Below are 19,504 nucleotides of genomic sequence, written 5' to 3'. Positions count from 1 at the left end.
TCTATAATGCGTGCACTAATTAAATGCAATAGCAAGCATTTTCCATAAACGGTGGCAGTGGACAGTAATTTAAATATCCTTACCTAAATATCTCCCCACCAGCCTACCAGTTTAAGTTCAAGCCCATCTTCTTTTTCTAAAGACAATCAGTGTGGTGCCAGTCTTTGCAATGAACAACTGACATTGACTGAAGTTTACAAAAGTTTTTCATGCTAACATATTACCTAAAGAAGCATTGTAGTAAAGTAAATCTCCAAAAGTTGATTCTGTTCATCTGGACGTAGCGTTTTGTGGGAGAAACGTTTGAATCGAGGAGGGGGCCTAAGGGTACATCTGTCACCATCTTACAATGCTGTGATTGCAGCCATTCCCCAACTCACTGTGAATGGTACTAATGGCCATTGATCAGTGGGATTGGATCAATGGTTGTTGATCAATGGTCATGAGAATTTGCACAATTATGATTAAGGAACTGATCTCCCAGCCCTTTGTTCCTCAGTGGGCTGGTTTCAGTCATTATGCAAATTTACTGTTTATAAGATTGAAACCTGCAGTCAGCTGAGACTGAAGACGTCACCTGGATGAGTGACGAAACGTTTCTCCCACAACACGCTACGTCCAGATGAACAGAATCAACTTTTGGAGATACCAACACCACACACAAACTGAGTAACATGGAGTTTTAACAGGCCATGGTTAAAAGAACAGAACAGTCACTTGTCATGACAGTGCAATATATTGTGCTGTGAAGTGAAACCAACTAACCATCCAATTCACAAACATAAGATTATATTGTTAATGGGGCTACATAGCTGTTAAGGCACAATTTTGTTACAACTGCTGCACATCCCTCAATAAAGAGGGCAGAGTTTCATTGAAGACTAAAGACTAGTCTTTCGATAACCCTCAGGGAAATAAATAAGCTGATATAGGCTGGATCTTTTTAGCTCTTTGGGGTAATAAAGTGGTATAATGAGACAGCAGTACTCTGAAGAAATTGATGAGTCTAAGACAATGTTTAGGCAGTGTCAGGTCTCAAAATCTCCCAGCAAAGGGTTGGATTTTAAGAAGAGTTGAGCACATTTATTCACTTCACCTGTTCTCAGTGTGTCTGATCGATGTACACTGATGGTGCTGTAGTTCCAATCTCCAGTGAGATTGGAGATTGGAATCAAAAGGCTATAAAAACCACATGAAACATAGTGATTCCTACTTTTTCTGTTTGCTTTGTTGCTGGGGGGAGGCAAGGAAGAACATCAATACTGAGATGTAAGTAACCATATTTACTCACCCTTTGCAGCAAATATTTCCATGCCTTGTATGCATATAAAGGGGAAAATTCTAGTGCCTCTACCTACAAAGTGGAAGCACTGCACATTCACACAGGTGGTGTCACGGTTTGCCAACCAGACCGTGGGGATATGGGGAATGAGGACCCAGGCGCGGTGCTCTGTGTATAAACAGTGCATTTATTTACAGTGATGGAAAAACATGACAATAAATCCCGTGCTCTCCCGACTCCCATGACGTGTCCTCTTCCCAGTGTTAGTCCTCCTGTCTCCGCGATGAGCGCCCCATGCTCGCTGCCCTCTCGCCTCTCGCTACTCCTGGGACATAAGAGAGAGGCAGCTGTCAAACACACAATAATGCAGGAGACTCAAACTAAGAACTGGTCGAGAGACTAACGTGAAGCCACGCAATGATCCAGCGTCAGAGAGAGCTCCACCACACTCTCAAGTAGCTCCTCCGACAGGCCTGATCAGCTACAGGTGTGTCAAGGTCTTCAGGTGTGGCTAATCACCTGCCAGGGCCACACCCACACATGCACATATGTCTACAAGCAGGGAGAACGAGGGACAGCAATACAAAATACATACATTATAATATTAGTCCATAACTGCTCAGGTTGTTTCAGTTTCCGTGGTTGATTAGACTTCCAGTCAGAAGTAAGCTGGTTAACTTAACAATCCATAGAAGCTTTCAATGTAGGTAAAATAAGCAAAACCCCTTTCACGGGTGAACTATGGGTGTTAAGACATACAATATCTATAAAGGATCACGTACTGTTGCACATATTGTTTTGATTTGCTTCCCCTTACTTTGCAACAGCATTTTAGTGCTGCATATACTTGATGACACCACTAATAACAAACAAATATATAATACAAGCATCCGTTTTCTCTGATGATCAGCACATACTTTATGTGGTTTTCAATACCACATAAAGTAGTGTTTGCGTGTGATTTTGCTAGTCTTATTCTAGTAAAACATATTTATTTCATTACTGAAGGATAAGAAATAGACCAACTTATTCCAAAAGAGTATGTGATGCCAAAAACATCAGAACTAGTCTGTTTGTTTGTTATGCACTTCATTATATCGTTACCATGGTCCCATATTTTACTGTTTTATTCAATACTAGCAGTATTTCAGCATGCCAAGGTATAATTAGAGGATAGAAAAAGTATTTCTTAACCACATATTATTGTTTTTTTGTTAACAAAAAGTAATTGCTCACATATCAACAGAGTTAAAGACAGTCATTGGGTCTGCTTTCTGTTCCTCACACCCACCTCCATACCTCTGTGGGCAGAGCCTTCAGTGTGGCACCCCCCTCTGTAACTCTAATCCCATCTGAATCTCTCCCACCTGAGCTTTGCAACATCCCATCATAAGAAACTTCTCAAATCTCACCTGTTCAAGAAGGCCTTCAATCTCTAGCCTTTTTGTTTATTTATGTTCTTTGTAAAGCATCATTGAGTTTCTTGAAATGCACAATAAAAATCAAAGTTATCATTATTATTGTTGTTTTTGCTGTTATCATAAATTGTACTTATTCATTTCTATTTTCTACAATAAGGTCTAGATTTATAAAAACTGAAACCTCTCGTAATGATGTAATTTCTCTACTCTAACTGAAACTAAGTCTTTCCATACAAAAGTAAACACTACATATCTAGGCAATAATCAGTTTTCTATTTCCACCACATTTGTGCTCTTTTTTTCTAAACTGACGGCATAAACACAAGTTTTTTAAGAGTGAAAGCCGGGTTTGAAAATATGCACTGATGAGTGAACGTCATTGATAGTAACTGTTTTTCCATTAAGAACGATCAATATTTGAATCAATTCTCATGAAAAAATGGCGTAAGGGCAATGAGCAGTAGCTGCCATGATCACATGCTCCTTTTTTCTTTTTTAGAATCCTGTAATTGCTTTTTTCCCCAGATTTTTCAGTAATGGCACAAACTGTGTGCATTATGCCATTGGATACAGCTATTAGTAGTTTTTGTAAGTCTGTGAACATTAATTGCATTCAGTGCTCCTGGACGTATTATGTAATAGCAGGACTAATGAAAAAGGGAGCTCATTACTGGTGAGCAGCCTTTTTTGTTTCAGTTCACGTTCTGTGTCGTGTTTATTTATACAGTACGTAGAAGTAATACACACTGAGGTATAATTGTGAGTATTAGTCTCTGCAGTGTCTGTTGTGCGTCCTCTAACAGCAGCTCCACAGGCTTGAGTTTATGTCTAGTTGTGTTAGTGCAGAGCTGCGTTGCTGGGCTGTGTCAAGCAGAGAGTCACCATAAGAGGGAGGGATTTAGGCAGCAGGACAATACTCGTGTTTGTGCAACGGCCCCTGAGTGGCGGCTGGCTCTCTCAGATCGCTCTCGCTTGACTACCATTCCTGGATGCATTGTTGAAGTGAAAGGAAAGCGGACAGCCTGATCCTGCTTGTGGGATGCTGCACCAGAGGTAGGACCAGCGTTTCTTACTGCTGCGTCTCTGTGATGGAAGAAAAGTGAGTTTCTTGGAAGCTGTCTCGTGGGGCTTGTGCTTCTGAACTATGTGAGCTGGGTGCTCTAGTGCAGTTTCTGGGGGAAGTTGGAGGTTGGCTGGGGTTGAGGCACCCTTCTCTGTGTTTTGGCAGGGTCACTACTGTTCGTGAATGGATCTAAAAGAAAGTTTCACAGAAAGAGACTCAGTGAAAGGCATGTGTAGAATGTAGCTATGCCCCGGCAACGGAAAAAGACAGTGTTCAGAGACAGAAAGAAACACTTTGGGATGAAATTGCTGAGGTGACATCAAAAGATACAAAATGTTGTATCTCAAGGTTTTTTAAATCTTCGACAACGCGACAATGAAGGATATAGTTGAGGTTTACAGTGGTAAAAATAGAGATGGAGTGGAGGCGGAGAGATTATGAGAGAGATTAATTAGGGAGATGAGGAATTGGGGTATGCAGGGAGTGGAAAAGACAGAAAAAGGACGCCTAAAACTGAGAACACTGTAAAGGAAGACAAGAACTGGGTCCCCAGGTAAGGTTTCAGCAGCATTTGTACTATCTGTAATATACACCACTGAAGCTAGACTACAAACCACTGAACTAAAAGAAAGGGGGGGGGGGAAAGCCTGTGAGATATTTTTCCAAACCACTCAAATCTCCTCTTCAGCCTTTTGTAGCTGGTGAACTGCAAAAGTAATACAGAGAATACTCCCATTTTCAGCTCTGCCCTCCTGGCCGGAAACAAATACTCTTTATCCCTTTTAGCTGGCAGATTAGAGAGACTCAAGATGTTCTGTCTTAGTGTGGTAGTCCCAGAATATGATACGATTCAACTTTATGACTGACTGGATTTTATGCAGCCTGACATTCAATGTGAGGTGTGTCAATCCCTCATTGTAACCATGCCCTCCTATTAGGATAAAACACCAAAGAAAAAGTTTCATCAGGAGGGCTTTGATATCTGGAAGGAAGATATTGGTCTTACTCTACATGAATCTGCATTTGTCTGTCCAGACAGTGGAAGAACGGCCGGGTTTTTGTGTGAAGTACAACACAGCACAACAACTGGCCAGAAGACACAGATTAAACTCTGGTGGGTCTGACCACAACAGGAAAGGAGGGCGTCCATCCCTGACATACCAGGGAGAGGAAGAAGAAAACGGTCCATTTCTACCACTTCAAAGGACACTGCGGGGTGCATTTGTGGCGTGAAAGGACAGGTGAGGGTTGAACTACAACGACAACTCTGGGCTGTGGACCGAAGTGTGGAAAAGCAGGGGGGAGAGGAAGACGACGAAGAGGTGGGATAAGAAGAGAGGCAGGTTAGGCGTGGAGCCCAAACACAAGCAGGATGGGAGAGAAGAAAGTTAGGTAAGTAATGAATCCTGTTTGTTTGGTCTAATAAAGAGGTTTTCACCAAATGGAAGCAACAGCTGTGGTAATATTTATCTTTTATGCTCTCTTTGTGTGTGGACTGGTTGGGAATCCCCTCCCCTCCCTCTGTGTGTCTACTTTGTGACTCTGATTTGTCGTTCGCACGGCTTGTTTTCGTGGCTGTGTGTAAATTGTTCTGTGTCTATGTTGATCCCTTCGCAGTCTCCCTGCTAAGCTGATTAATGGAGGCGTGGCAGGCCTGGTTGGTGTGACATGTGTATTTCCTATAGATCTGGCCAAGACCCGCCTACAGAACCAGCAGGGTATCCAAGTCTACAAAGGAATGTGAGTGGGGTTTCCTCAGCCGGGGGTTAATATGCTAATCTGATTGATCTGTCAGATATAAAGTTTTTTTGTTTTATGCTTTAAATTATTTTAGTTATTGGTACTAATTAAGAAAAAAACATACGAGCTGCTTACAGATAATTGTATTTTGTGGAAATCAGAATCAAAGTTAAATATTTTCCTCCTGATGTAATTCGAACTGCACGCAACCATGTCTGACATATTTCTCCACAGAATCTCAACGGGTGGAGCAGTAGAGTAAAATGTGCTCTCTCCATATTTGCGTCTATGTTTTGATGAGTTTGAACAGAGCTCATTGGGGTCATGGTCGTGCACACTGATGGACTCTAAACATCTATTTAGTAGATCAAGAGATCAAGATGAAAAGGGAGTTTGGTGTCCTTAAAAAACACATTGACCCTAAACAGTTAGCTGCACACATCTGGTGGGCATCAATACTGCTGGCTGGTGGGGCGTGCTTTTCCTGTGTTTAGTGGCTTGTGATTTTCCAGAGTGAGTCAGACATGTAAAAATAGCTTGAAATATTCCTTTAAAGGGACAGTTACAAAGTTGGCATTTGGAAATAAAACAGAGAATCTGAATATAATCACTTTCTGTAGCCGTATTTGTTGTAAAGCCAGAGTAGAGGGCTGGGTTATAGGACAAAGGCAACATGTATGACTGTAGAGTCCGTTGTGAAAGATCTGGATACTGCTATGGCTATTTAATTAAGAGTGATTTTCACTTCTTCTTTGTTGTCTTTAAAGGCTTGACTGTTTGGCCAAGACGGTGCGCTCAGAAGGCTATTTTGGATGCTACAGAGGTATTCTTTGCATTTCTAAGTACTGTGATAAACAACACTGTAACTGTAAAAGAAATCTCACCACCTACGCCATTGTTTCTCCTGCATGCTCTAAATCGTTTTATCATTATAGCGATTACCTACTACCCCAGTTGGAAAGCCATAAGCTGTTTTTTAGTTTTGTTCTATTTTTGTACCTTAAGCATTGGTGTTAATAGTCAGTTTGTTTACCTCCAGGTGCAGCGGTAAACCTCACTCTAGTTACACCTGAAAAAGCCATCAAACTGGCTGCCAATGATGTCTTCAGACAGAAGCTCTCTAAGGATGGGTAATGTAGCTTTTGTTGCTCACTGAAGTTATGTGATGTAAAGCTAAAGCATAAGTACGGCTTTCAGTGTCTTATACTATTGTATATTGACCATTTAATTTGTGCACCATGTAATAAAGTAGGATTTTCTTCAACATGAAATAGTCTGTTGCCTCTGTTACATTCTAGCATTGATACACGGATACGTTCTAGCATGGATACATTCTAGCATGGATACATGGATACATTCTAGCATGGGTACATTCTAGCATGGATACATTCTAGCATAGATACATGGGTACATTCTAGCATGGGTACATTCTAGCATGGATACATTCTAGCATGGGTACATTCTAGCATGGGTACATTCTAGCATAGATACATGGATACATTCTAGCATGGATACATTCTAGCATAGATACATGGGTACATTCTAGCATGGGTACATTCTAGCATGGATACATTCTAGCATGGGTACATTCTAGCATGGGTACATTCTAGCATAGATACATGGATACATTCTAGCATGGATACATTCTAGCATAGATACATGGGTACATTCTAGCATGGGTACATTCTAGCATGGATACATTCTAGCATGGGTACATTCTAGCATGGGTACATTCTAGCATAGATACATGGATACATTCTAGCATGGATACATTCTAGCATGGGTACATTCTAGCATGGGTACATTCTAGCATGGATACACTAGCATTGATACATGGGTACATTCTAGCATGGGTATATTCTAGCATGGGTACATTCTAGCATGGGTACATGGGTACATTCTAGCATGGATACATTCTAGCATGGATACATTCTAGCATGGGTACATTCTAGCATGGGTACATGGATACATTCTAGCATGGATACATTCTAGCATGGGTACATTCTAGCATGGATACATTCTAGCATGGGTACATTCTAGCATGGGTACATTCTAGCATGGGTACATTCTAGCATGGATACATTCTAGCATGGATACATGGGTACATTCTAGCATGGATACATTCTAGCATGGGTACATTCTAGCATGGGTACATGGATACATTCTAGCATGGACACATTCTAGCATGGATACATTCTAGCATGGGTACATTCTAGCATGGGTACATTCTAGCATGGATACATTCTAGCATGGATACATGGGTACATTCTAGCATGGATACATTCTAGCATGGGTACATTCTAGCATGGATACATTCTAGCATGGGTACATTCTAGCATGGATACATATTTAAATATATATATGCGTGTGTGTGTATCAGAATCAGAATCAGAAAGGGTTCTATTGCCAAATGTTGAGCAGGTTTACAACATTAGGAAATTGCTGCGGTAGTTAGTGCAAAACATTTTGTCAGACAAGTAAATATAAAAATAAGAATTAAAAGTGCTAAGTAAATAGTAGACACACACACACACATATATATATTAGGGGTGCAACGATACACAAAATTCACGGTTTGGTTCGGTTCGATCCTTTGGTGTCACGGTTCGATATTTTTTCGATACAAAAAATGTTCATGCCTTTTTAATTTGTCATTTATTAAAATTATAAATATATATTTTAACTCAAAAGTACAGTTTTTAAATTTAACCCTAACCCTTGTGCGTGTTTTTTATTTTGACAGCGAATGCGCACCTGCGGACCACTTATGTGCAGCCCTGGTTATTTAGCTCGTCATATTGCAGCCACAGAAATTATTTTGTCCATGAAACCATAAAGCTGCACTTTCTTTTTGCCTTATAGTCTGATTTGTCATAACTTCTCCGTTTTGTGGTAAGCTTTTCTTTGGCTGTCACTTCTTCACCCTGACCTGTCTTATTTGGCTCAGCAGAACTAAAATATATATACTGCTGCTTTTACACGCGCACTCACATAAGCTCAGCGATTCTCTGCGCGATCAACCTCTCACATGTTTAAGCTTGCTGCGGGAGATTTCACTTGTCATGTTTGCATATAAGCTAACGATTAATAAGACGACGTCAGAGGAATTGGTGCGCAAATTATCATCACTCACAGATCAGTGCTGTCACTCTCTATACACAGTTCGCACGATTGCAAAGTGAAAGCAAAAAAACAAGCGCAAATTCAAACGCGATTTCAATATGTCACATATTGACAGTGGCTCACCGATGCCAATGACATAATTACCCAGCTACATTTCTGAAAGAATGCAAAAGCATTGACATATATTTTTCCTACAATAGCCCAACGGGCAGGGCAGAGATAGATTTTGGTAGCCCGACTGAAAAAATCGCTAGCTCCGGGACGTCGGGCTAGCGATTTTGCAAGCCCTGTATCTGATTGAGGAATCATGCATCTTTGGAAAAGAGAGTTTATTACAGAGAAATGTCTCTTTCCAAAATAAAAGCTATACTATCCGCTTCTTCTGGGCTATATTCTCAGCAGCATAAGGAGAATCCTGTGCTAACAGCTGTCTAAATGACTCGGCTAAAGTTAGTAGCATGCTTGTTGTTTTTGTCTTTGCACTAGGATGATGTCGGCGTAAATGTGCAGTCATATTCGTTGTGTTCCCACTAGTGCTTTCAGGTTAATCTCGTTGAAATGACCTTAACGCCACAACACGGCAAATCTCCGTTAACGAGCTACCGCCGATCGCCCCGTGCATGGGGCTAGACGGCCAACACGTTAACGAGCTAACTGCGCTAACACACTAGTTCCCACCCATGTAATTGAGCATTGCGTGGCACATCCAACATACTGTTTTACTTTAGTCCATGACTCGCTTACCTTCAGGGTCATACGTCACATGAAAACCAAAATAATTCCAAACGCCAGATCTGAATGAGGGTGGGGGAGGTGCCCTGCGCTCTTCCTTCTGACGATGCTGTCTGTGTTGAGCGCTCAGTGGATCTGCGCTCGACAGTGCAGCCTAGGCGGAGTAGTCGAACGCAGATTCACTGAGCGCTCAACACAGACAGCATCGTCAGAAGGAAAGTTGATAAAATAAATTACAAATGTTGTATTGTTCGATACATATGCGTACCGAACCGAAAGCACTGTATCGAACGGTTCAATATCGATACGAATATCGTTGCACCCCATATATATATATATATATATATGTGTGTGTGTGTGTATGTGTATATATATGTATGTATGTTCTAGTATGGATACATAATATCCACAGTCTTTGGCAACATCTGGCCAAACTCAGGCTTGTATATAAAGGGCAACTACAAAAACAACCAACAATGCACATCAAAATGCTAAATTTATTAAAGTACGGCCCTTACGCTATTACACCACAGAGACTCACTGGACATACGCCTGCATATTTCTGTTACCGACACTATTCTCTGTCTGCAGGAAGTTGCCGCTATGGGGGGAGGTACTGGCAGGGTGTGGGGCTGGAACCTGCCAGGTGGTGGTAACCACACCAATGGAGATGCTAAAGATCCAGTTACAAGATGCAGGAAGGCTCGGTGAGGTCTTTACTGGATTTAATATTAAACTAGCGGGAAACATTTCTCAGAGATTATTATATATAACCAAATACAACTGGACTATACATTGGAACAAAGTCTATATGGAGAGCATCACGCAGTTGTTGCAGATTTATTAGCTGCACATACATGATGCAACACCCCCCATTCCTCTAAATCCTAAAGTGGCTCTATTGGAATGAGAGCTGATGACTTATGGAGGCCATTTGAACACATGTAGTGTTGTACTGCTTGAAGAAGCCATCAGAAGATATGTATATTGTTATCAAAAAGGGATGTACATGTTCAGCAGAAATACTCAGGTAGGGTGCAGGACTTAAAATATGCTCAATTGTTGCTAAGGCAACATTTTTCCAATCTTCTGCTCTCCAATTCTGGTGAGTCTATGTGTAGTGCAGCCTAAGATTCAGGTGTTCTTGGTTGTACCTAGCAGATTTAAGTTACTGTTGCTTGAAACAGCCTGACCATTCTGCAGACCATGTCTACATCCCATAATGCACTGAGCTGCTGTTATGTGACTGGCTCATTAGAAATTGACATAATAAAGTGTCTGGTAAGTGTAAGAGGATGTGATGAGGATACAGTAAAGCATGTCATGTCATTTCAGATATTGTTTGTTGATTGATGAATTGTGCATTCAATGACAAACCCAAAGATGTGCTTATTAACAAAAATCATTTACAGCATCACTGTTGCAGCATTACAGTAGCCTCCATGTGTTTTCTTAACTGGGGAAATCTGTTTATCCATTAGCTGCACAAAGGCCAATGGCAGCTCCAGCACAGGCTGCTGCTCCTGGGCCAGCCCCATCGCTGGTGGCCCCCTCTTCACAAGCCCAATCAACCCCACCACCACGACCCTCAGCCACAGGCATCACCATGGAGCTGCTGAAGACTCGTGGCCTAGCTGGTCTCTACAGAGGGGTAGGAGCCACCTTAATGAGGTAACGCACACCCATAAATAAGTAAATGAAGTAGTCACTGTGACCATTTTAACAACATTCTGTTCACATTAAATATCAATTCAAAAAAGTCATTTTCCAACTTTTCAATTACTTTGAATAAGGAAAAGACTTCTATTGCATTTTTTCATATATATCCATTACCCTATGCTTCATGTTGAAGGCTGCCATACACAAATGTTTAAAGGACACAGTCTCTTCCTTTTAAAGTGTTCAAATGAACTGCTTTTAGTTTTTAGATTTTGCATAACTCGTACTGCGGTTGTTGTCTGTGACATCTCTGCTAATCAACACTAATCAATAGATTCCTGCAGCTATGTCTGTCTGCTATGCTGCAGTTTAACAGGTTCATGTGTCTCCCGTGACCCAGTCATATTTTTTCCCCACTTATCCTCTTATCTTTCAGGGATGTCCCCTTCTCTATGATCTACTTCCCCCTGTTTGCCAACCTTAATGCCCTGGGCCGGGAAAGTGCAAGCGGGCAGGCTGATGTGCAGGCCCGGGCGCCGTTCTGGCAGTCCTTTGTGGCAGGCTGCTCCGCTGGCTCAGTGGCAGCTGTGGCAGTTACACCGCTGGATGGTGAGTGGGAGTCAGATACGAGTATATACCTTCTTCATGTTGCAATACTTCACTCCAATATAATATTTATCTTATTAGACAAGACTATTTTACTTACATTATAATTATTTATGTTAATGCAAGTGTGCAACAGATTCACATAATAAAGTTTATAAGAAATCAAATACAACCTTGTTAATTTTAACACATTCAGAGTTTGGCTGCCTCATTTGTTCTGGTATCAGCACCGGCTTATAAATGCCAAATTTTAGCCAATTATCTATGCTGTAAACTCAGCATCAGATCTGTATGTCTATCACTCTATCTATAAAATGTCATGTTAGTCTAATTAGTTAAATACTTCTACTAAACTTAAGTTTCTTCCAAACACCCAAACAGTAATAAAGACCCGTCTGCAGACCTTGCAGAAAGGTGCCGGGGAGGATACATACAGAGGAATTCTTGACTGCACAACGTAAGCTTATAATGCCACATCTGCTTCCACAATAGAGTTTTTATAAGCGTAACCAGCCCAGTAACACTGCCTTTCTTGTATTTCTTGCCTTTTCCTCTCTGATCCCTTCGCAGGCGCATCATGAGGCGAGAGGGTCCATCAGCATTCCTGAAGGGTGCGACCTGTCGTGCTTTAGTCATTGCTCCTCTTTTTGGCATTGCCCAGGGTGTCTACTTTCTTGGGGTAGGGGAGACAGTACTAGGGTTGTTGGGATAGCAATGCTAAGTACCAGTGGCAGCAGTCATGTTGTTTCTGTGCAGATAATATGCTGCTTTTGTTACTCAGTGAGCAGAGAAAACAGAGACAGAGAAATACAGCCACAATCCACTAACCAAAGGAAGAGCAATAGTCAGAATATGCATGAAAGAAGCTTCATTTACTAATATGTGGACTACCAGGTTCACACTAATGTTTCTCTAGGTTTTCACTTGCCGTAAGCAGGATTCTGTAGGTTAAGCAAGGTCCTTTGTATGTGTATGATTAATGTGAGGATTGTGTCCCAAGCTGGCCTGGTTATCCCAGGGTAGTTCCTGCCAATATGCCTGGGCTTAGTCCTTTCACCTGAGAGAGATCTGTTCTTTTCTGGGACAATTGGTGCATGTTGTTTGAGCCTGCTAACTCAAATGCCAGCCAATCCAACAGTTTCTTTGGCCTGTGCATCAACTTTTTAAGAATGTCTCCTTTCAAGCTTCATCTAAAAACCCTTTACAGACATGGAATATACAACATCGCTGGCCTCACTCTTTTTTTTAAAGAGAGTGCATTACCATATGGTTTTATAGTCATGTTTCTCATGGGTTCACATACTCACAGAGATGGCAGAGAAATCCTGTAGTACATCCCAGTACGTACAAATGGATGAAGGGGAAATGAGTACATAATTTCTGTATTATCTTAAAGGAAGTCTAATTACACTTTTGAATATTCTCACCATTTGTTTTGACATAAAGCAGGGCCCCTTGCACACACACTTGGCGACGGAGATTTTTCATTGATTGGAGAAAATTTAAACAAAATAAATCAATTAAAAAAACAGTTTTAAAGGGCATTGTCCAGTGAACTAAGGAACTCACAAACTCTTAATGTGACAGCATGTATTTGCAGTTGTGCTTTATTGAAATTAATATAAAAATGCAATAAATCCCACAACTTTTCAGGAATAACCCACTAGGATGCTTAATCAGGCATCATGTGGTCAGACTGATGAAACGCAGCACCTGTCTTAACAGGGTCTTAATGATATATGATGTCAGAGTCTAAACTGCCAATCACTCAGACATCAATGTTTTTCTCTTAAAACGGGGCTCCATATCCTTCTTCCTACTGTTAAGTATCCCTTGTACTCGAGTAATCTTGGAATCTTTCACTGGACTTAAAGGTGCTGCCTGCCAGTGTCTCTGAGGTCATTACTTAATCTGATGGTAATGCTTTAATCGCCGCATTAGCATACAATATACACTAACAGACTGCTCACTTCCTGCTCGACAGCAACCGCAAAACCACGATTCCACAGGCTTAACGTCCTCTTCTCCGCAGCTTGCAACGGTTTAAATAAAACCTTGCTGTCGCCTTGGATTCCTTTTACCGCTTAGTTAGTTATACATAAGACGCTTCAGTGTACGCACAATAACTAAAGAAAATGCAATTAAGGCCTTATGACAGCTGGTTGTTTCGAAAGCATAAAAACTTTAAGTCTTAAATAAGTGGAACTGGTTGTGTTGAAATATTGTTTTGGTACTCGAGTCCAATTTTAGCAAAAGACAGCTGTAATCGTTAGACCCATGGAGGGAGTATGGCAACTTGTCTGGCCAACAGTTTGCCATTACTGAATCCCACTGGATGCCACTAAAAGGTTTTGTTTTTTACATTTTTAATGCAAGACACATTTTGATGTGGATACTCTATATAGGTTCCTACATTTTCCTCATTGTAGAGTGAACATAGCCTGAGTAAAGTGTATGTTTACAAGCTGTAAATAAAGATATCTCATACATGTTCCTTTCTCATGTCACTTTAATTGATACCTTGGTATATTATTACCTTGAGAACAATGCTAAGCAACTCTGTGTACGCACGCACACGCCTGTATCTTTGGTTTAAATATGCAGCTTGCTCAGTTTACTCAAACTGAAACGACTGAAGACAAACATCTGTAATGTCATTAGAACATTGAGTCCTTTTAAGAGAAGATGAATAGAGGACATTTCAAAGTAAGAGCACTTGCTGAATTGTTATTTAGTCCATTAGTATTTAGAACTATATAAACACTCCCTTTGGATCTCAGTAACGGCAGATGGTTGGAGACTCTTGGGTTTTATGGTGATGCTCTGTCATCACCATAAACGTTCCACCTGTGCCCTCTTCATGTCCACAGTTAATCCAAGAACTTGCGATTGGGGTTGGCACCAAACAGATTCATTCTGACTTCAGGCATCATCTGTCAAGAGTAGAATCAAGATAGTAAGGATATAAATCACAACCATGTTTTTTTGGCCACAGCATTCAAACATTGTTACAATTGTTACAGTTCAGTATTTGATATTCCTTTCCAGCTGTAAGAACACAAAGTTTGTCATTTGATTTTTTTGCCACTGTCTAAAAATGTTAAATCTCGTTTCTGGCATATATACTCATTTTGAATTCAATCAATTTTTCCTATTTCAATCCCTGATATGTTGCTCTTCTACCAAAAAGGCTTTAAATGACCTGCAAATAAATGCACTCTGTCATTGTTTGCATTTTAAACAGCATCCCAAGTTTCTAAGTAACTATGTAATTTCTTAAAAACATCATTGCACATTCATTCATTGCACTCTTTGTTTATATTTTACACAGGATGCCAGATTTCTAAGTATCCATGTAGTTTCCTAAAAACATCCAATGACAGAGTGGAATAATATGCACTCTGTCATTGCTTACATTTTACACAGCATCCCAAATTTCTATGTAACTATGTCATTTCTGTGGCTCCTGTTCTGATCAAGGCCAACAAGTGCGAGTGCACATCCCGTTTATCTTTAAGCTTTTTCCACCTGGATGTGTAAGATCATTTGTACTGAATCTCTGTGAAAAGACAAAGGACTGCTCTAGCCCACCCACGTCTCATTCCACAGCCCACTTTGATCTTAAGTGGGTCAGACCAGTGAAATTCTCCTTTCTGTGATTTTAAAGAAGTTTAACTACATATATTGAGATATTTTAGGGACTAAATAAAGGTTAGGGGAGGTCAGCTTTTAAAACTCCAAAGCCATGGGCTGATTCCGGCTCTCCGGGTCTTACATTTGATGCTTCTGGTCTAGACCATTTGGGCCTTTAGAGAATCTTAAAATTATTTTTCTAATACCTATACATTAATAATACAATTGTTGCAGAAAATACTCAAAAGACCTTACTCCTGAACAAAGCTGAATAATTTACGAACATAAATCAGCAGTGACTGTAATTACTACACATTTGATTTCACAGCTTTACTCTAAAAAAAATGAACCAGTTTTTGCGTTATTGACACGATGGCAACATTGAATACTCAAAGCAAGTTTAAATATAGTAAATCCGTTGTTAGCATGACAGTATAGTCTTAATGATTAAATTGATTTTTCTCTGTCAGCTCTCCACCCTTCAGCGAATTAGATCCACTGGAAAGCAAGTTGGGCTCTGCTGCCCTCCACAGGCAAACAGCAGCTACTGCAGTGAGCAGCAGAAGATTTGGATGTGAGGTATATCATCGAAGTTACTTTACCTGTTGTGCAATGAGTTCTAGCCTGTTCTCCAACGTGTTGGAAACCTTGATCTTCCCATTCTCATTATACACCTCGATTCCTCCACAGCTGTTAAGATAAAATGAAATGTCTAGTTTAAGTCTTGATGCATGCTCAATCATCCAGGTAAGTAAATCCCAAAAGGTTGATTCTGTTCTGTTCATCACAGCCTATTGCTCATTCAGTGGTGCGAGTTTCAGTCATTGTGCAAATGTCCTGTTTATAAGGTTGGGGAAACCTGCAGTCAGCTGAGACTGAAGAAGTCACCTGGATGAGTGACGAAACGTTTCTCCCACTGAAAACGTCCAGATGAACAGAATCAACCTTTTGGGATGTCTAGTGTAAGGTTCAAAGTTCAAACCAAGCATCAGAATGTGGTGTGGTTGTGGTGCCAGGCATGCTGGACTGAGCATTTCACAAATGTTTGATCTACTGATCAGAAATTGAGTAGTATGTGGATCTTTCCACATAACCATCTGTAGGGTTTATAGATCCAATGAGCAGCAGTTCTCTGGGTGATAGTATGTTGCTGATGCCAGAGGTAGGACGAGAACTGATTTGAGGTGATAGGAAGGCAACAGTAACTCAAATAACCACTAGTTAACAAAAAGAGCACCTCCAAACACACAACATGTCAAACCTTAAAGCAGATGGTCTACACACCAGGGCCCCTCCTGTCAGCTAAGAACAGTAGACTGAGGCTATAATTTGAGTTGGCTCACAAAATTAGATAACAGAGGTTTGTGAAATGTTGCCTGGTTTGATAGGGTCACAGTGCGGTAAAAACAACATGAAAGCATGGCCACGCATCAGTGCTTCAGGCTGCTGGTGGTGCAACGGTGTGGAGGACATTTTCTATAAATGAGCCACAGTATACGCCTGAGCATCTTTGCTGAGCATGTCCATGCCTTTATGACCACAGTAACTGCTGCTCGCAGCAGGACATTGTGCGATGTCACAAAGCTCATATCCTCTAAGAATGTGTCCACGGTACTCAAATGGCTCCGACAGTCACTAGATTATAATCCACTGAAATACGGTTAAACGGGAAGTTTGCATCATATGATCTGCAACAACTATGTGACGACATCATGTCAACGTGGACCAAAAAGTCTGAGGAATGTTCCAACACCTTGTGGAGACTACTCCACAAAGACAAAGTTGTTCCAACCCCCAAAGTCAAACTAAAGCTGAGCAGTGACTACAGTGTGTTTGTCATATTTGATTAAAAATGCAAAAATTCCTGCATCTCAATCTTGACAATACAAAATAGATAATCTGTAACAATCACATGACCACTTTCTGAAGAACTGAATCATCTTACATCTGAGCTGGAAGAAAACGTTCCTTGTCGATTTTGACAGTTATATTACTCTTCACCGCCTCTTTGTAGATCGGGATGTTCTTATTGACTGCAGCCTGTTTGGTAATAAAGAGAGAAATCAACTCTATGTTTTATTGTGCATTCGACAAAAGAGGCAGATGGCCTGTTCCTTCTTTTCTAAATAACTAGTCAGAACAGCTTCACCTGAACAAATTCAACATCCTGCGGTCGGCAGCGAATGGTAACCTTAGGCTCCAGCAGTCGGTAGAATCCCTGAAACATTAAAAAAAGCTCACTTTTTAAATATAGAAAACTGAATAATATATTAACAGTTGGTTTGCAATCATAGATCACAATGGTAGATTATACCTGAAGCACTAGGCCCTCCAACAGACTGGAGTACTTAGCAGGGTCCTTAGCAATCTCTGCAAGTCTCCGACGGGCCTCGTTTAACAGATCCTGCGACAAAAACAGGCAACTGGATACATTAGAAATTGATATATGACTCATGAATTATGGTACGCAAAATCATATTTATCTTGCATCTGAGCAGTTTTTACAAATATTTAACTGGAACGTGTCTTTTTCACTGTACTGGAGTAGTGAAGGTCAAGTAGAGGACACAACATTTACACATTATTTCCATGTGTAAATATGTGCACAACAATTTAGTGCAAGAATGAAAGCTAATCATGGAAACAAATTCAAATTCATCATTAAAGTTATGATGAATTTGAATAGAGGTGGTTTCCAGTGGACACAGAAATGAGCATTCATCGCTCACCGTGATCATGTCGTCTCGGGCCTTCAGCACCTTCAGCCTGGCTTGGTTCATCATGTTGGATCTCTGGCTGTGGGGGGCGTTGATTATACCGATTAATTCCTTTTATCAGAGATATTCTTCAAGCAAAATTTCTGCCTGAACCAAATATGATTTTATTTTGAACTTTTTAGAGTTGTCATTTTCTCTTCTTCAGAGTTGTTGGCCCAGAATTGATTAAATCTGTTTATGCTGCTTCCTCGTTGGTTAGTTCAATGGATGCCTAACAAGCTATCAGAAGATCAGTCACTGCCTCAGAAAGACAGCGTTTACTCATGAGATGTGAGATTGCAGAGTGTCAGATCTGTAAGTGTTTGAAGTGTGGGATAAACAGCGACAAAAAGCATCTTACAGAAACAGTCAAACCGATGGGACAGCGGAGCTAAAAACAAGAACGTAAGGCGTGCTGTGGTGTACCATTTCCAAAGGCTAACTAAATTTTCTTTTGATGAATGCATTCCTATTTGTGCAGTTTGAGTGACCACTCTTTCTCACATCTTCTTATGCTGCTCAATTTGCTTTTCCTTCTTCTCATAGTACTCCATGATTTTCAGCCGCTGAGTCTGCACCAGACGACCTTTCTCAATGTTGAACTCTTCCTCCGCCTGTGTAAGAGAAGATTCATTAAATCAGTGGTCACTATGACAAAACACAAGACTGACAGGCAGAAGAGCTTCCGTTACCTTTGCATCAATTTCCTCAACTTTCTCATTGGCCTCTTGCTCAATGAAGGCCATCATGTGCTTAATCTGCCATAAGAAACACAAAAAGCAGCTGGTTCAAGTTTAGATCTCTGACAATGTGCGCCCTTTATGTGTCTGTCTGTTTTTTTCTGAATGATACAAAAACATGCGCACACACTTTTACAGTTTTACTAAAACTGATAGTTTAGCATTAGAAAGTGACCAAATTTCATTATTTACTGCAATGAGACCAACTTGACTTGCATTAATGGCAATGTTAGCATTTAGGCATTAACTTTAACTTTGCACCCGTCATAATGTAAACTGCCACCGACAACCAGAACTAAATGAATTGCGGCGTTGCCTTAAATGTTAAACATAGTGCGAAATAATGATTAACAGCGGGACAGTGCTGCAGTCCACGTATCGGCCCGTTAACTGAGATTATGTATGTTTACCGTAACGTCAGTGGGATTGACGTGCTTTAACTTGTCCATAAAGTTTACCTGTTTCTGTACGTCAGCGTCGGTGAGCGCCATGGCTTTTCTCAGTTATGTTTATTGTCTCTTTGGAGTCTGTCAAACTAACTGTCTCCGTCACTTTTACCGTCCACTGAAGCACAAACAGTTTGGGGTGAACACACGGTTTGGCTTTCGTGGTCGAGCTGACCACTGGAGGTAAAATAGAACTTCCGGTCTGCACTTTCAAAATAACATTTCGTGTTCCAGTTAAATATTTGTAACGAGGGCGGGGTGCTAAGGTTGGATGCTCTCCCCTCGAAATTCTTATAGCTACAG

At 40.7% G+C, this 19,504-nt stretch overlaps 2 protein-coding genes across 6 annotated transcripts in view; one reads left to right on the top strand and one right to left on the bottom strand.

The window, feature by feature from the left end:
- atp6v1e1a (ATPase H+ transporting V1 subunit E1a) overlaps positions 1–19,383 on the bottom strand; it is a 54,788-nt gene extending 35,405 nt beyond the window's left edge. The window contains exons 1-9 of one of the 2 annotated variants that reach the window (XR_014278201.1): positions 19,214–19,383; positions 18,708–18,773; positions 18,520–18,629; positions 17,989–18,055; positions 17,574–17,663; positions 17,409–17,477; positions 17,205–17,299; positions 15,862–15,949; positions 14,260–14,559 (exon numbers count right to left, since the gene is read on the bottom strand). Coding sequence is in view for 1 of the 2 variants with exons in the window: in XM_082542831.1 (XP_082398957.1) it covers positions 14,497–14,559; positions 15,862–15,949; positions 17,205–17,299; positions 17,409–17,477; positions 17,574–17,663; positions 17,989–18,055; positions 18,520–18,629; positions 18,708–18,773; positions 19,214–19,246 (681 nt within the window). In the remaining variant the exon portion in view is untranslated. Of the gene's footprint in view, positions 1–14,117; positions 14,560–15,861; positions 15,950–17,204; positions 17,300–17,408; positions 17,478–17,573; positions 17,664–17,988; positions 18,056–18,519; positions 18,630–18,707; positions 18,774–19,213 lie in introns of those variants that run through there. The other variant, XM_082542831.1, reaches the window with a different exon arrangement.
- Positions 1,174–14,118, top strand: slc25a18 (solute carrier family 25 member 18). Of its 4 annotated transcripts, none has more exons than XM_082542829.1 (10): positions 1,174–1,269; positions 4,802–5,158; positions 5,384–5,506; positions 6,274–6,329; positions 6,546–6,636; positions 9,953–10,068; positions 10,843–11,032; positions 11,457–11,629; positions 12,008–12,083; positions 12,197–14,118. In XM_082542829.1, the coding sequence occupies exons 2-10, from the start codon at positions 5,139–5,141 to the stop codon at positions 12,336–12,338; spliced, it is 987 nt and encodes a 328-aa protein (XP_082398955.1). In that variant the 5' UTR covers positions 1,174–1,269; positions 4,802–5,138; the 3' UTR covers positions 12,339–14,118. The 4 variants fall into 4 exon arrangements, with proteins under 4 accessions (XP_082398955.1, XP_082398952.1, XP_082398953.1 ...); XM_082542826.1 differs by lacking the exon at positions 1,174–1,269 and adding an exon at positions 3,496–3,756; XM_082542827.1 differs by lacking the exon at positions 1,174–1,269 and adding an exon at positions 3,496–3,802.
- Positions 19,384–19,504: the final 121 nt, after the last annotated feature.

This window comes from Aulonocara stuartgranti (assembly GCF_965226115.1).
Source record: "Aulonocara stuartgranti genome assembly, chromosome: 7".
Classification (NCBI taxonomy): domain Eukaryota; kingdom Metazoa; phylum Chordata; class Actinopteri; order Cichliformes; family Cichlidae; genus Aulonocara; species Aulonocara stuartgranti.
This window is presented reverse-complemented; position numbering and strand designations above follow the sequence as displayed.

Excerpts from the sequence above, each read along its gene's own strand:
- slc25a18 (XM_082542829.1), top strand. The coding sequence starts at position 5,139 with ATGGGAGAGAAGAAAGTTAG. Across the intron at positions 6,330-6,545 it reads CTATTTTGGATGCTACAGAG|GTGCAGCGGTAAACCTCACT; the intron begins GTATTCTTTGCA and ends GTTTACCTCCAG. Across the intron at positions 10,069-10,842 it reads ACAAGATGCAGGAAGGCTCG|CTGCACAAAGGCCAATGGCA; the intron begins GTGAGGTCTTTA and ends TTTATCCATTAG.